Below are 16,971 nucleotides of genomic sequence, written 5' to 3'. Positions count from 1 at the left end.
AGCGCCGGAAGCGGAAGTGGCTTCCCTTTCGAGTTAGAAAATGGCGCCGAAGAGCTGCCGCCGGACGGGCGCCCACAAGGCCCACTCCTTGGCCCGGCAGTGGAAGACGAAGCGTCGACGCCGGGACCTGGACCAGATCCACGGGGACATGCACCCGGAGAAAGCGGCGAAGCTGCTCCGCCAAGAACCGGACCCGGACCTGCCCGGCAGCGCCCAGCACTACTGCCTCCACTGCGCGTGCGTGGTGCCAGGATGAGTCATGGCGGGGAAGGGGATTCACTTGGGCTTACTGCGCGTGCGCAGAAAGATAGCCACTTTGCTCTGGTTGTTGTATTCATGTTGTGTTGTGTTGCTGATAGTTTTCTGGGCTGTAGTTTTCTGGGCTGTATAGCCATGGTCCAGAAGCATTTTCTCCTGACATTTCGCCCACATCAGAGGTTGTGTGTTCTGTTGGAAACTAGGCAAATAGGTTTTTTATATATCCTGTATTTATTATGGCCTTACCATTTATGTGTTTTAAATGCAATTTTTTTTAATCCTTGTATTGTTGTTTTACTTGATTGGCTTTAACTGTTATAATACTCTTGTTTCATATTGTGTTACTGTTTCATCTTTTTATATTGTGATTTGTATTATAGTAATTTATAAATATATAATATATTGTATCTATATATATAAAAGAGTGATGGCATCACGGCAGCGGACAAAACAACAAAAGTAAACACCCCACAACCTCGAAAATTGACATTACAACCCCTCATCCATGCCTCTAGGTTGATACAACAAAAAGAAAAGAAAAATAAAGTCCTAATTAGAGGGAGAGGAATAATTGTTTTTATCAAATTGCTGCCAGTTAGAAGGCTAAGCTCCGCTCACTTGGTCTCCTAGCAACCCACACAGCCCAGGGGACCCATTACCTTAACTACCACCAATTCCTCAATACTTTATTTCCCATACCACCATACTTCGCCATAGCAACGCGTGGCTGGGCACAGCTAGTATACATATAATATTTTTTAAATAATTTTTATTATGTTATAAGTAATGTTACAGTGAAAGCTAGGAAAACATAATAAGTATAGGACAGTGAGGGAAAAGTGCTGGAGAGTAAACAAAACAAACAACAAAAGAGAAGAGAGAAAAAAATAGTAAAAAAAAAAAAGGAAAAAATATAAAGGGACTTCCCATTGTCCTCTTAGGGAAGTACTTTTTGTGAATCCGTCATTGTTCTTTGTGTTTCCCAGTTTTCCTTCTTTGGATTTTAGTGTTTTCATACGTCGGATAGATCTATTATGAGAGTGTTGCCTCCGTTTTGAATAAAAGTGTTGAAGCGTTATATACATATAATATTGATAATTTTATAATGGAATACAATATTATACTACCAATAATACAATATAATAACATTAATTATATATAATATGTTAAATGTAATATTACTAATAATATTACCATATAATGATATAGTACAATATAGTAATTTAATGCTTATATTGTGCTATGCTAATAATATATTGTATGTTCATTTGATTTGTAAGCTGCTCTGAGTCCCCTTCGGGGTTTGAAGAGCAGGATAAAAATGTATTAAATAAATAGGGTAGAAGAAAGAACTAACACTTCTCAACAAATGATTCCCCCAGGCAGGAACAGCCAGGCTTTGAAGCTGCTAGGCTTTTCAATGCTAATCAAGGTGGCCAATTGCAACATTCACACTTTCCTCCAACAGACAGACAGGAGACCTCACAACCCCTGAGGATGCCTGCCATAGATGTGGGCGAAATGTCAGGAGAGAATGCTTCTGGAACATGGCCAGACAGCCCAGAAAACTCACAGCAACCTACAATATTGTTTTCACAGAGCTACCAAACATAATAATAATAATAATAATAATAATAATAATAATAATAGAGTACTTTCAACCCATTGTCCGTCTGTGATTCCAAGTCACCTTCCAACTTTTGTAACTTTTTCTTTCTTTTTTTGCTCTCTCATCAGCCGATATTTTGTCGATCTCAAAAGCATGAAGGACCACTTCAGGTCTAAGGTTCACAAAAAGAGGTAACAGGACTTACTATTCCTATAGTCTTTTTTTTCTGAGAGCCAGGATGGCATAATGGTTTGAGTGTTGAACTACAGGTGCAGAATGAATACGATTTAGTAATAATAATTTTATTTTTATACCCCGCCACCATCTCCCCAGAGGGACTTGGGGCGGCTCACAGAACATTTACAACATTTACAACTGCTGCTTGGTGCTTTAAATTACACCTTTGAAATGAAAACATCTTGGGGGTAACAAGGAATAGAAATATTCGTGGAAGACACATCAGTGTCTGAAAATGAGTTTTATTTCAGGTTGAAAGAGCTGAGCGAGGAGCCGTACACCCAGGAGGAAGCGGAGAGAGCGGCCGGGATGGGGTCCTACGTTCCCCCCAAGAAGGTCGAAGTCCATACGCAGCCCCTTGAAGAAATGGAGGAATCTGCTTGAAGAGGAGCCAGACCATAAAATCTCTTGGCCCAATTGGACATGGACGGTGTCTCTTCAAACACCACTATTTCATTATACTAAGGACTGAGGCATAAAAGCCAGCAGATGGGATTTTTTTTTGGCAGAGATCAGAAATTTGGAATTTTTTTACTGTAGAAAAGCTACTCTCCTCTTTTGCATCAACCAGAGTTCAGTGGGAGGTCAGGGGAGAGAAGAGCAGGCTCCCCACTGTCCTATTAACCTGCTTATATAACGAATGTCTGCTCTTAACAATGATTCCTATTTATCAGCCCTGGCTGTGGATTTTCAAGCGGTTTTGTTTGTAATGCAGCCTCTTCCATCTCATGAGCGAGTCCTCTTTATAAATGAACCTGGATACCCCTTGGGTTGTGTGTTTTGTTGATTTGATCTGAATGTGCCGGAGGACACTTCCAAGAGGCTGCAAAAAGCAAAAGCTTTCCCCGAAAATAAGACCTAAGGGAAACTAAGCCCTAGTGTTTTTCAAGATGCTCATAATATAAGCCCCAACTCTCAAAATAAGCCCCAGTTCAGACCATCAGATAGACATATGGATGCATTTACCAGTAGTACATCCATTGCAGCACACAATTTATGTATTGAATGATCAGATAATAATAATAATATATCAGCAAATATAAAAAATAATATTATTGGCATAATAAGAACATGAACTATAGGTTGTTGTGTGTTTTCTGGGCAGTATGGCCATGTTCCAGAAGTATTTTCTCCTGACGTTTCACCCACATCTGTGGCAGGCTTCCTCAGAGGTTGTGAGGTATATGGAGAAACTAAGCGAGGAAGGTTTATACATCTGCGGAAGGTCCAGAATAGGGGACCTTGTCTGTTGGAGGCCAGTTTGAATGTTGTAATTAATCACTTTGATTAGCGTTAAATGGCCTTCCAAGCTTCACATCCTGACCTGGAGGAATCCTTTGTTCAGAGTCGTTAACTGCCCCTGATTGATTCATGTCTGGAATTCTGTTTCCAGAGTGTTGCTCCTTATTTACTGTTCTGATTTTGGGGTTTTTTAAATACTGGTAGCCTTTGACAGCAACATTAACTATGTTTGTGGAAATGTAGATTTTCGTACATGAAAAATTAAGACATCCCCTGAAAATGAGCTTTAGTGTGTCTTTTGGAGCAAAAATTAATACAAGACCCAGTCTTAGTTTTGGGGAAATATCCTAGCTACTACTTTTGAAGGTGTTGCCATCTTGTTTTGCTCATGTTGCTGTAGGAGTGAATTATCTGCCTAGAACTAGAACTCCCAGTTGAATCCATCAAGTTTCAGAAAAGTCTGTCCTCTTTCCACACTGAAGGTGGAGAACCTTTTGCCCCTCCAGATGTTGCTGACTTCCAAGTCCCAGACACAGCAGCTGGCACAGCAAAGGATTTTGTGTCTAAAATGCTGTGAAGCCTGCTTACCTCTGATGTCTACTTCAAATCTGTTTTCTCGATAGCAAAGAAATATCCTACTTTTACTCTTGAGTGAGTTGAGTACTGACAGTTCCATTGTACACGCAGTGCCCCTTGTACCTCTGTTTTGTTTTGGCTGACCTCAAATGAGGACTAGAGAATTGCTACTACAACTCCCACAAATCATAGCTGAGGCTGATGGGAGTGGTAGCAATGCCTTTTAAGTAATGCACACCGAGTCCTGGCTTTTGAGCATCCACTAGGCACATACTGTCCGCCACACGTATTCCTGCAATGTATGTGTATCTCAACAGATGCTGAAGCAAGCATATTGTTTGCTGTTAATCAGCAGAGATTAAGCCTCAGCACAAAGGCCTTTGGAAGAAGAGAGGTGGGTGCTGTTGTCTCTCGCTTAGCTGTTTTAGAGGGACAAAGAGCCATGCAGCGGTGTTAGCCTTTGTTTCTAATCACAGAATGCATGATATGCCTTGCAACTCTTGAGAATCTTAACCTTTTATGTTTAACATTGCAAACCTCATAGTTATGGAGGCTGTTCTTCCAAATATGAAGATCTTGCTGATAGGTGCACACTCAAGCACATCATATTTCTGTTGTCTAGCACACAGCTTTCCAAACTTCTGATGTTTGCTACATGCTTTTTAGACATGCATCCTTTTCTGACTTGGCCATTCAGTTTTACCAGATAATAACACTGTAATAATAATAATGATAATAATAACAACTTTATTTTTATACCCTGCCTCCATCTCCCCGAAGGAAGCACCAGCGAACTGGTGGTTGAGCCAACACTTTATAAGAGTTACATGCTGTGTGTGTGTGTGTGTGTGTGTGTGTATATATATATATATACACACACACATACACACACATATAGATGTATATACAGTAGAGTCTCACTTATCCAAGCTAAACGGGCCAGCAGAAGCTTGGATAAGCGAATATCTTGGATAATAAGGAGGGATTAAGGAAAAGCCTATTACACATCAAATTAGGTTATGATTTTACAAATTAAGCACCAAAACATCATGTTTTACAACAAATTTGACAGAAAGAGCCATTCAAAACGCAGTAATGTTATGTTGTAATTACTGTATTTACGAATTTAGCACCAAAGTATCATGATATATTGAAAACATTGACTACAAAAATGGCTTGGATTATCCAGAAGCTTGGATAAGTGAGGCTTGGATAAGTGAGACTCTACTGTATATCTTTTCTTCGCCTATGAACAATGTTAGTTTTTCTCTCCTAGGAAACAGCCATGCCTAGAAAGTGAGGAAGACGGAGACCAAATACTGCAAAATAGATTTATTGTCAATGCAACGGATTTTATTTCACTTCTGCTGGGATGACAGGAATGAATGGTAACTATTAAGATGTTCTTTAAGACCTAGCCATACATATAATCCGAGTAGGTAGATGAACAGATGGTACATGGGCAAAAAGTAATGTTTCTAAACCTGGCATGGGCCCACTTTGGCTCACCAGCTGTTAGGAATGGTGAAGTTTGAAGTCCAGAACACCTGGAGGGAGGGCCGAAGTTGGCCCATGCCTGTTCTAAACCGTCCTCTTGGGGAATATACATCTCCCTTGTCCTCTTTCCTGGCATATTTATAGATGTCTAGACGTTTTTAAAAAGCCTTCCCCTTCTAATCGTGCATTTACAGGCATGATTTAGGTCACAGCTGTCTGGCCACATGTTTGGTTATGTAACAGCCAGTCTGTGGTGTTCTCCAACTCCCCGTCAAGTGGGAGGCGGGCGGCGTTACAAATAAAATCATTTGCAGCAAACCCTTTCAATTGCACTTCCTTCTCTTTCTCCCTGTCTATTGAATCGGAGACAATTGGGGAAGCACTCCTGGCATGGCTCCGGGGAATTGCCTTTTTGTGGAAAAAGATGCAAAGTGGAGGTCTTCCTTGTGCCCACATTTGCAAACTCTAACCTGGGAATCAGGCTGTATGTCTGTATCATGTATGTATGTATGAATGTATGTATCTTGGCTTTCTCTCTCTGCATTGGTTTGCCCACTGGAAGCCAAAAGGCACCTTATAGCCTTCCAGATGTTGCTGAATCGCATTTCCCATCATCCTATGCTGATCAGGGCAGATGAGAACTTTATTCTAACAACATTCAAACATTGCCCTCTGAAAACCAGTCGAGAAAGGGTGCAGCCCACCATCTGTCACTCATTTGAGCATCCCAGACCCTTTTAGCAATACTATGGCATTCTCAATCAGCCGTTCAATCCTGTGGAATGTTGGGATTTGTAGTTTGGTGAGGCACTAGAACTCTCGAGTTGAGAATTCGAAATAATATTTTAAAAATACTGGTTTGGATATCGACCACATTATCAAAGGACCATTCTTACCGTTGGATAGAATTGAGACAATCGGGTCAGGCGGCAACCGATCACCCCACAACAAGCCTTCCACACTCAGTATGGAACTGACATTGGACTCAAGCAGAAAGATGTATTGACCCAACCCTTAGTCTCAGCATTAGACAACTTCCTAAGGGCTGCATAGTATCAAAAGCGGGTAGAATCTGCAAGAAATACCATCTCACGTATACCTTGGAGGCATGTTTTTTGACCCTCTGTAATGGAAAGCTACAATTTTCCCAATGGAAGGAGGATCTTAATATCCCCAATGGGGCCAAACATCACCATTTAATTACTGCATATATCCCTTTTGTTACTCTCCTCCAATATCTGTCCTCCAGTTTGCACCACTACTTTATGACCCTGTTCTCTGTGGTTTTTATTCCTATTTCCTTTCTCACCCCGAGTTTTAACCTTGTGTTCATGTGGCCCGCCCTTGGTTTTATTGTTCTTTTGATTTTGCTTAATGTAGTGTATATTATCTTTTATTGTATTGTTTAATGTGTTATGATTTGTTGTTCTATTTATATTCTGTGATATTGTATTGTTCTGGGCATGAACCCATGTAAGCCGCCCCGAGTCCCCATTGGGGAGATGGTGGCGGGGTATAAATAAAGATTATTATTATTATTATTATTATTATTATTATTATTATTATTATTATTATTATTACTAGCTGTGCCCGGCCACACGTTGCTGTGGCAAAGTGGTGGTGGTATTGGTTAAAAATTGTTGTGTAATTTTTATTTGACGTTATTTGTATTTTTTAATTAATTTTATTGTAAGTTATCTTTTTATTTATTATATTTTATTATTTTCTTGTATTATTTTTAGTTATTTTCTCTTATTATAGTATTTTATTGTATTAATCTTTTAGTGTTTTTAATTATTTTTTAGTGTTTTTTATTATTTTTTATTGGGTTGCTAGGAGACCAAGTTGGAGGAGCTTAGCCTTCTAACTGGCAGCAATTGGATAAAAGCAATTATTCCTTTCCCTCTCATTAGGACTTTATTTTTCTTTTCTTTTTGTTGTATCAACCTAGAGGCGTGGATGATGGGTTGTGTTGTCAACTTTCGAGGTTGGGGGGCCTGTAGTTTTGTTGTTTTGTCGGTCGCCGTGATGCCATCACTCTTTTATATATATAGATTATTATTATTATTATTATTATTATTAGTTGGGTCTGTGACTCCCAACATCCCCCATCCAACATCACCAAAGAGATTACATAGTCCCTAAAAGTATTTTTTTTCAATCTAGACAAAATAAAGGGCTATTTGGAAGCTAAGGCAACACTTAGCTTTGGACACTAAGGCAACCATGGAACGAGTTCTACATTCCCTTCTTCCATATTCCATCCAGACCTGCGCATGACTTCCGGTGACGGTTCAACCAGGGCAGGCGGAGGAGACTCCAAGGTCCAATAACCATCTTAAGTTACGACAAAGCATATTGGGAAAATACTTGGTATATCCTCCTTTTCTAATGAGAAGAGTTCAATACGGTCGGAAACGGCACCAGGATTGCACTAGAAAGGACTGGTGATGACGATGCTTCTAAGACGCACATCCCAGGCAAGGCATGCTACGTGGACCTAAAAAGGATGGCTGGTACCGCAAGGGAGACATCCACATCTCCAACTTCCCTTTGCTTCTATCTCCTCCTTTTATTCTGGGTCCCTCCTGCCCAGCTTCGGAGGGTCAGGGTTCCGGGTGAGGCTTGGGGTCCTCGCTCATTTGCCGTGCGCTGTAGCAGGACAGGCTCAGTCCCATGATGGCCAAGAGCAGCGCCAACTGATTCATCAGCCGGTCCTGAGGTTCCGATTCAGGCCCACTGGCCAACTGCATCTGTGTGGACACAATTCATTTGCATTACTTAATATATCTGTATACATATTGCTGTCGCACCCCAGACCTGAAGCCACCTATGAACATGGCATCACACAAGAGTCCAGAGTAAAGGCAAACACACAAAAGATATACTGTAGAGTCTCACTTATCCAACACCGAATGTTTGCCATATATATGTGCATTGTAATCGGCCCTGGGTCCACTTTGGGGTGAGAAGGGCGAAATATAGAGTCTCGCTTATCCAACATTCTGGATTATCCAACGCGTTTTTTGTAGTCAATGCTTTCAATACATTGTGATATTTTGGTGCTAAATTTGTAAATACAGTACCGTATATACTCGAGTATAAGCCGACCCGAATATAAGCCGAGGCACCTAATTTTACCACAAAAAAATTGGGAAAACATTGACTGCAGTATAAGCCGAGATACCAATAAAATTATTATATATAGTTGAGTATAAGCCGACCCGAATATAAGCCGAGGCACCTAATTTTACCACAAAAAAACTGGGAAAACATTTACTCCAGTATAAGCCAATAAAAATTACCATATATACTCGAGTATAAGCCAACCCGAATATAAGCCGAGGCACCTAATTTTACCACAAAAAAATTGGGAAAACATTGACTGCAGTATAAGCCGAGATACCAATAAAATTACTGTACATACTCGAGTATAAGCCGACCCAAATATAAGACGAGGCACCTAATTTTACCACAAAAAAAATGGGAAAACTGACTGCAGTATAAGCCGAGATACCAATAAAATTACTGTACATACTCGAGTATAAGCCGACCTGAATATAAGCCGAGGCACCTGTTATGAATGGTGGGAGTTGAACTCCAAAACACCTGGAGGGCCGAAGCTTGCCCATGCCTGGTCTAAAACTATTGCAATTGCCGAAAAGGCTGTGTGTTTCTCAGGTGCCCCAAAAGTCTAGTTCTTACCTGTAGCAGGCGGAAGTACCCTGGCGTCAAGCGCCTGAGGCGGAAGATCATAGCACGGAGAGGAGGACGAAGCCGGCTGGACTGCTGATGCCTTTCCTCCTGATCTCTTTGCCCAGTGATTTGTCCTGCTTAAGGCTGTTTGGAGAAGGAGACAGAGCTGGTTAGGAAGAAAAAAGAGGAAGAAGAGGAGAGCAGAGGATGCCCGTGGGTCTTGTTTTGGTGATCGCAGAACGGTCTTTGGCTCAATGCACCCCAATGCCGGGCGCTGGTTGTATGGGTTATTGTTTGGCACATGGAAGAATGCCATTAGTGTTTCAGTCCCATTGGCTGCCCACGACAGGGGAGCGTTGTTAGACAACGGCGGTGCGTGGAAAGCAGCACGTCCCTTTTCCTGCCCTCCTACCGCTCTCCAAAAACAAGTCCCAGCTTTTCTCAGCCCTAACTCTTCTGGTCGGGGTCTTGCACGGATGCTACGGTGATGGCCAGGGATGTACGTACCACTCACCAGGTTCCGGACCGTGTTCCGCGTGCGCCACATTCCAGCAAGTGGGTCATGGAGCTTTTCAACATCACCCACCCCTGCTCTTCCTCCTCCACCCATCCCTGGATGGATGACGAACCCGTCCATGCCGCCCGCCCGTCCGCCTGCCTCGGGAACAGCTGTCACAAGAGATCAGTGTCCGCTGCTCTGCCGACCGCACGCGGCCCACGTGTCACGAAGAAGCAGCTTTGGCTGGAACGGGAAATTTGTGAACAATCCGTACCATCCTATGAAAATGAATGTTTACCATGATGGTCGTTGAGGCTTCAAAGCAGGCCTCCTCGAGGAGTCCTACCTAAAGATCATTGCCGGTCAAAGAGAAGAATGACGTGTCTTGTGCATGACAACTGTCTTGACCAAGGTTGTTGTAAGGATCTACCGTGTTTCCCCGAAAATAAGACAGTGTCTTATATTAATTTTTGCTCCCAAAGATGTGCTAGGTCTTACTTTCAGGGGATGTCTTATTTTTCCCTGAAGAAGAATTCACATTTATTGTTGAACAAAAAAAATTAACATTTATATACTGTACAGTAGTTGTCATCACAAACCAGCATAACCAGACAAACTGTGAATCCCATCAAGAATTTCTTGTTACTACCAATATTTCCATGTACAACAATCTATGGTACGTACATTTACCAATCCTGCATGCTCTGGTGTTCTGTTTGGCAGGCATGCTTCTAAACAAAAATTTTGCTAGGTCTTACTTTCAGGGGAGGTCTTATATTTAGCAATTCAGCAAAACCTCTACTAGGTCTTATTTTCTGGGGATGTCTTATTTTAGGGGAAACAGGGTAATAATGCTGCCACCACTTTGTAAAGATACAGCCACCAAAGACTCAGAGAGGAGACCTTTTACTTTATTTTTCTTTCTTCTTCTTCTTCCCTTTAGATCGTAACGTAACTTGGTTTATAATATATTTGATGGAGGCTTCGATATCGGAAAAACAAGAACAAGTTTATTCAGGCACAAAGCTTAGTGGTTACAATATAGTTTCTCCTTGGAGGTATTTTATTTAACAGTTGCAATGCTAGAATAAGATGAGTCAAACTCTCTAAAGTGTCCCTTATTTTACTTAAAGTACAGTAGAGTCTCACTTATCCAAGCTAAATGGGCCAGCAGAAGCTTGGATAAGCAAATATCTTGGATAATAAGGAGGAATTAAGGAAAAGCCTATTAAACATCAAATTAGGTTATGATTTTCCAAATTAAGCACCAAAACATCATGTTTTACAACAAATTTGACAGAAAAAGTAGTTCAATACACAGTTATGTTATGTTGTAATTACTGTATTTACGAATTTAGCACCAAAATATCACTATATATTGAAAACATTGACTACAAAAATGGCTTGGATAATCCAGAACCTTGGATAAGTAAGACTCTACTGTAGTTAGAACTTCTTTCTTTGCTACTTTAAAACCACGGTCACTCCTGTGATATGCAATCACAGATTCTCTGTTCCTTACTAGGACACAGACTACGTTAAATAAATCACTACGCTTATTTTAATCCGACTCAAAATGACCAATTGAGTCTCCCTTGATCCCCTCAACCTTGGATCAAGTCTTCTCTGTACCTCCTCAGGGCACAGACTGACTGTCTTTTTCAAACTCTGCACTTCTTCAGCAAAACGGCAGTTGGCTCCGCCTACTTCTCCATGGCAACCAGCCTCTGAGTGCAGAGAAGCGATAACTGTCATATTTACCCTTTTAAAAACACAAACACACAATTAAACATAACATCTGTACACCAAAAAATCGCACTTCATTGCAGTTGTCCATTCAGGATTGACACCTTGTCCTGGTGAGAGAGCTTCCATGTTTCAATGAACTTGTGTTAACCATGCCGCTGGATGTGCACCTCACTCTGTGAAGACCACGAAATGCTGTTTTTGTGTGTGTTAGGAAAATTTGTATGCATCCCATCATTGAGATGCGTTGGAAGAGCCAGCACTCTGCTGTGATAAGTCAAAGCGCAGTATTTTCAAGTCATAAGAATCACAATTGTCAGGTGGCATGAGGAGAGTGTGCATCCTGTCTCAGTCTGGTCTTAAAAAAATATGGGATGCATATTGATATGAATGGATTATATCCCAATGTTAAAAGGTCCATACTTGCTTCTAGGCAGAATATAGAGGTAAGCCCTACTGAAAGGAAAGGAGTAAAATAATAATAATAATAATAATAATAATAATAATAATAATAATAATAATAATAATAACAACATGCAAAGATACTGTGGGACTTCCGAATCCAGACTGACAAAGTTCTGGAACACAACACACCAGACATCACAGTTGTAGAAAAGAACAAGGTTTGGATCATTGATGTTGCCATCCCAGGTGACAGTCGCATAGATGAAAAACAACAGGAAAAACTCAGCCGTTATCAGGACCTCAAGATTGAACTTCAAAGACTCTGGCAGAAACCAGTACAGGTGGTCCCGGTGGTGATGGGCACACTGGGTGCTGTGCCAAAAGATCTCAGCCGGCATTTGGAAACAATAGACATTGACAAAACCACCATCTGCCAACTGCAAAAGGCCACCCTACTGGGATCTGCACACATCATCAGAAAATACATCACACAGTCCTAGACACTTGGGAAGTGTTCGACTTGTGGTTTTGCGAAACGAAATCCAGCATATCTATCTTGTTTGCTGTGCCATACAACGTCGTTGTGTTGATAATAATAATAATAATAATAACAACAACAACATTTTATTTATACCCTGCCACCATCTCCCCGTGGGGACTCAGGGCGGTTTACAGCACAACTGATCAAAAGAAGCCAACAACATAAACACAATTCACAATATAAAAGGTAAAAAACAGTAATACAATATAAAACAAGCATATTATAACAGTTAATAACTTCACTGCCATATAATCCAGATTGTCACAGCACATGATCCAGATTTTCTCAGTGACATCACAGTGGGCCCTCCACCTAGCAACAACCAATCCAATCGATCCTGTGACATCACAGTGGGCCACTTCACCTAGCAACAACCAATCCAATCGATCAGGTGACATCACAGAAGGCCACTTCACCTAGTGGCAGCCTTTATTTTCTGAACAAACAAACAAAATATATATATATAGATAGATAGAGACTTTGACTTTTATTTATAGAGAAAAGAAAATATATACAGCGTATGTATTTCTAACGACATACACATTTCAATGTAGCTAGGGAGTGCATCAAAACGGTAGCTTTGTAAGGATGCATGATGGATAGACACACGGCCGCTGAGTTTATTGCGAGAGGGATCCAGTAATTCTGATCTTGCCGGTGAAATTGCTCAACGGTTGTCCCGGGACATAATTGCTGGTGCCATTGAGGGCATTTCTGCAATTTCTGGAGCAGACAAGGCTGGCATTCTTCTCCCCGCAATGGGACCTCCCTCTAGCGGTGACTGGAAGTCTCCTTCTTGGCGCACGAGAGATGGAAAGACATCCACTAATGTGCAGGTGTTGAGAGCTCTATGTGACATCAGCGAACATGACTTTCCGTGCTCAGCATCCTTGCATTATCTAGACAATAATACAATGAAACGTCATAAGATCAAAGGCCAATACGTTGCATGCGCCACTGTTGTCGAAAAATCAAATCCCTAACCTAAAAGAAAATGAATTAAATATATAATCCTATATATATGTGTGTGTGTGTGTATCTATATATATCTATATCTATGTAATGTACGTTTGTAGGACTGAGTAAACAACAAAACCACTGAACCTAATCACACCAAATTTGGCCACAATACACCAAAACATCCAAGGTATGTCCTTCACTCAACCTCCTCCCTCCAAAAAAAAAATCGGATTGGCCTAGGTATAACACAGCCAGGCCTTGAAGCTGCAAGGCTATTCAGTGCAATTCAAACAGACCAACAAAGGATTAACCTTAGTAGAAGGCGGCCAGGCTTTGAAACAGTGATACTACTCTGCATTATTGAAGTTGAAGCTGACCAACGAAAGATTCGGCTAGATAGCAAGCAGCCAGGCTTCGAAGCAGTAAGGCTATTCAATGCCATTCTAGCAGCCCAAAAAACCATTCCCCTAGAACACAATTTCCCAGGCTTTCAAGCAGCAAGCCTATTCCGTTGCATTCTAACTCACCAAACAAGGATTCCCATAAGAAGAAAACGACCAGGCTTTGAGGCTGCAAGGCTATTCACTGTTATTCCACCTGGCCAACAAAGGATTCCCATACGCCACAGCAATGCGTGGCCGGGCAAAGCTTGTACAGTAGAGTCTCACTTATCCAACACTCGCTTATCCAACGTTCTGGATTATCCAATGCATTTTTGTAGTCGATGTTTTCAATAAATTGTGATATTTTGGTGCTAAATTCGTAAATACAGTAATTACTACATAGCATTATTTCGTATTGAACTACTTTTTCTGTCAAATTTGTTGTATAACATGTTTGGGTGCTTAATTTGTAAAATCATAAGGTAATTTGACGTTTAATAGGCTTTTCCTTAATCCCTCCTTATTATTCAACATATTCGCTTATCCAACGTTCTGTCGGCCCGTTTATGTTGGATAAGTGAGACTCTACTGTATATACATAAAATTCAATACAAGTTCTGCAGTTGCAAAAGCTTTCTGTTCTGGTCTTTCGAAAGAGTTCATTTTCCGCAGCTGCCGGAAGGAACCCTAGTATGTCCTATGTTGTGTATTTGTATTATTTTAGATTGTTGTATGGTTCTGTTTATTAATATATGAGAATGTGCAGTATTGTGATTAAAAAATATATATAAAACTGTAAGACTGTTCTCTGGGATGTAAATATCCTATGATGTAACTCCGGGAAGTGGCTGCTTGGCGTTCCACCTTCCTTCTCTAATAAGTGCACTTATGCAATTGATTCTAATTGTCTGGTTGGAGTGTTTGTGAAACAGAAAAATCCGGGGCGTTGCTTTCCATGAGCCGCACCAGCCCTGCTTGACTGAGTGAACCACTAGCCTCCTCCGCAATGCCATAGAGACAGGAAAACAAAAACAACGGCAACCGTCAAAATATTACTGATTGTGAACCACAGCTCAGGGAGAGGGAGGCTGCAGCTCCCAGAATCCCCAGAGCTTGGGAGTTGTAGTCTTGATATGGTTTCAGTCTTTCCCGGCACATTTTCTTCGAACACTTGCCGCCTATATCAGTTTGGTCATGCAAGACGTCATTTCTTAGGGGGAAAAAATCAGTCTTGTTGTTGTTGTTTTTAATGAATGCTCCTCTTAGAAAATGCATAAGGATGTGGGTGAACTACAATTCCCAAAAATCTTGGGTCAGTCCTACCCAAGTATTCACAGTTGGCCATGTTGGGTCCGTGTGCCAAATTTGGTCCGGATCCATCACCTACTGGATTCAGTGTTCTCCAAACACAGGTGAACTATAACTCCCATAACCAAGGACAATCACCCCCAAAACCTGCCAATATTCACAGTTGGCCATGTTGGGTCTGTGTGCCAAATTTGATCCAGATCCATCATCTACTGGGTTCAGTGTTCTCCGAATACAGGTGAACTATAATTCCCATATGCCAAGGACAATCACCCCCAAAACCTGCCAATATTCACAGTTGGGTCTGTGTGCCAAATTTGATCCGGATCCATCATCTACTGGGTTCAGTGTTCTCCAAATACAGGTGAACTATAACTCCCATAACCAAGGACAATCACCCCCAAAACCTGCCAATATTCACAGTTGGCCATGTTGAGTCTGTGTGCCAAATTTGATCCGGATCCATCATCTACTGGGTTCAGTGTTCTCCGAATACAGGTGAACTATAACTCCCATATGCCAAGGACAATAATCCCCAAACCCCGCCAGTATGCACAGTTGGCCATCTCGAGTCTGTATGCCAAATTTGGTCCAGATCCATAATCTATTGGATTCAGTGTTCACTGAATACAGGTGAACTATAACTCCCATATGCCAAGGACAATAATCCCCAAACCCCGCTAGTATGCACAGTTGGCCATGTTGGGTCTGTGCGCCAAATTTGGTCCAGATCCATTATTGGTGGCATTTAGAGTGCTCTTAGATTGCAGGTGAACTATACATCCCAGTCCTTACAACTCATATAAATCACTAGCTGTGCCCGGCCACGCGTTGCTGTGGCAAAGTGGTTGTGGTATTGGTTAAAAATTGTTGTGTAATTTTTATTTGACTTTATTTGCATTTTTTTATTAATTTTATTGTAAGTTATATTTTTTATTTTTTATATTTTATTATTTTCTTGTATTATTTTTAGTTATTTTCTGTTATTATAGTATTTTATTGTATTAATTTTTTTAGTGTTTTTTATTATTTTTTATTGGGTTGCTAGGAGACCAAGTTGGAGGAGCTTAGCCTTCTAACTGGCAGCAATTGGATAAAAGCAATTATTCCTCTCTCTCTAATTGGGACTTTATTTTTCTTTTCTTTTTGTTGTATCAACCTAGAGGCATGGATGATGGGTTGTGTTGTCAAATTTCGAGGTTGGGGGGCCTGTAGTTTTGTTGTTTTGTGGGTTGCCGTGATGCCATCACTCTTTTATATACAGTAGAGTCTCACTTATCCAACGTAAACAGGCCGGCAGAACGTTGGATAAGCTAATATGTTGGATAATAAGGAGAGATTAAGAAAAGCCTATTAAACATCAAAATAGGTTATGATTTTACAAATTAAGCACCAAAACATCATGTTATACAACAAATTTGACAGAAAAAGTAGTTCAATAGACAGTAATGCTATGTACTATGTATGTAATGTACTGTATTTACGAATTTAGCACCAAAATATCACAATGTATTGAAAACATTGACTATAAAAATGCGTTGGATAATCCAGAACGTTGGATAAGTGAGTGCTGGATAAGTGAGACTCTACTGTATATAGATGGTGAATTCTCCCCCAACCTCTCCAGTTAGTGCGCCATAGAAAAGAATACGAAAAGGCTAAGGGAGAGGCAGTGGGCGGAGTCATGCAAATCCCACAACAATGGAGAGAGAAAGGAATCCTGGGATGTGGCGCTCGCTGTAACCTGCAATGTCACTGGAGGGATTTAATGCAGTTTGACACCATGGCTCAATGGGAGCTGCAGTTTGACAAGAACTTTTGACTTGGAAGAAGAGCTCCAGGCTAAGAAAGTGGAGTCAAACTGCATTTATTCTGCAGTGCAGATGCAGCCTAGGAAGTGCCTTATCTGCCTCCTACTTCCTAGGCTGCATCTGCACTGCAGAATCAATGCAGTTTGACTCCACTTTCTTCCAAGGCGCGGTCCCTTTAAGAAAGGCCAAGGCGAGGTGGAGAA

General features: G+C 41.0%; 1 protein-coding gene and 1 long non-coding RNA gene across 2 annotated transcripts in view; one reads left to right on the top strand and one right to left on the bottom strand.

Annotated features, from left to right (window-relative positions):
• The first annotated feature begins 7 nt into the window (after positions 1-7).
• Positions 8-2,869, top strand: znf593 (zinc finger protein 593). The gene is made up of 3 exons (XM_003227366.4): positions 8-237; positions 1,996-2,058; positions 2,356-2,869. The coding sequence occupies exons 1-3, from the start codon at positions 41-43 to the stop codon at positions 2,486-2,488; spliced, it is 393 nt and encodes a 130-aa protein (XP_003227414.1). The 5' UTR covers positions 8-40; the 3' UTR covers positions 2,489-2,869.
• Positions 2,870-12,773: 9,904 nt separating this feature from the next.
• LOC134293733 (uncharacterized) overlaps positions 12,774-16,971 on the bottom strand; it is a 13,673-nt gene continuing 9,475 nt past the window's right edge. Inside the window, exon 2 of the long non-coding RNA XR_010000698.1 lies at positions 12,774-13,205. This is a non-coding gene — a long non-coding RNA (uncharacterized LOC134293733). The remainder of the gene's footprint in view (positions 13,206-16,971) is intronic.

Source organism: Anolis carolinensis, unplaced genomic scaffold (genome assembly GCF_035594765.1).
Source record: "Anolis carolinensis isolate JA03-04 unplaced genomic scaffold, rAnoCar3.1.pri scaffold_10, whole genome shotgun sequence".
NCBI classification, from domain to species: domain Eukaryota; kingdom Metazoa; phylum Chordata; class Lepidosauria; order Squamata; family Dactyloidae; genus Anolis; species Anolis carolinensis.
This window is presented reverse-complemented; position numbering and strand designations above follow the sequence as displayed.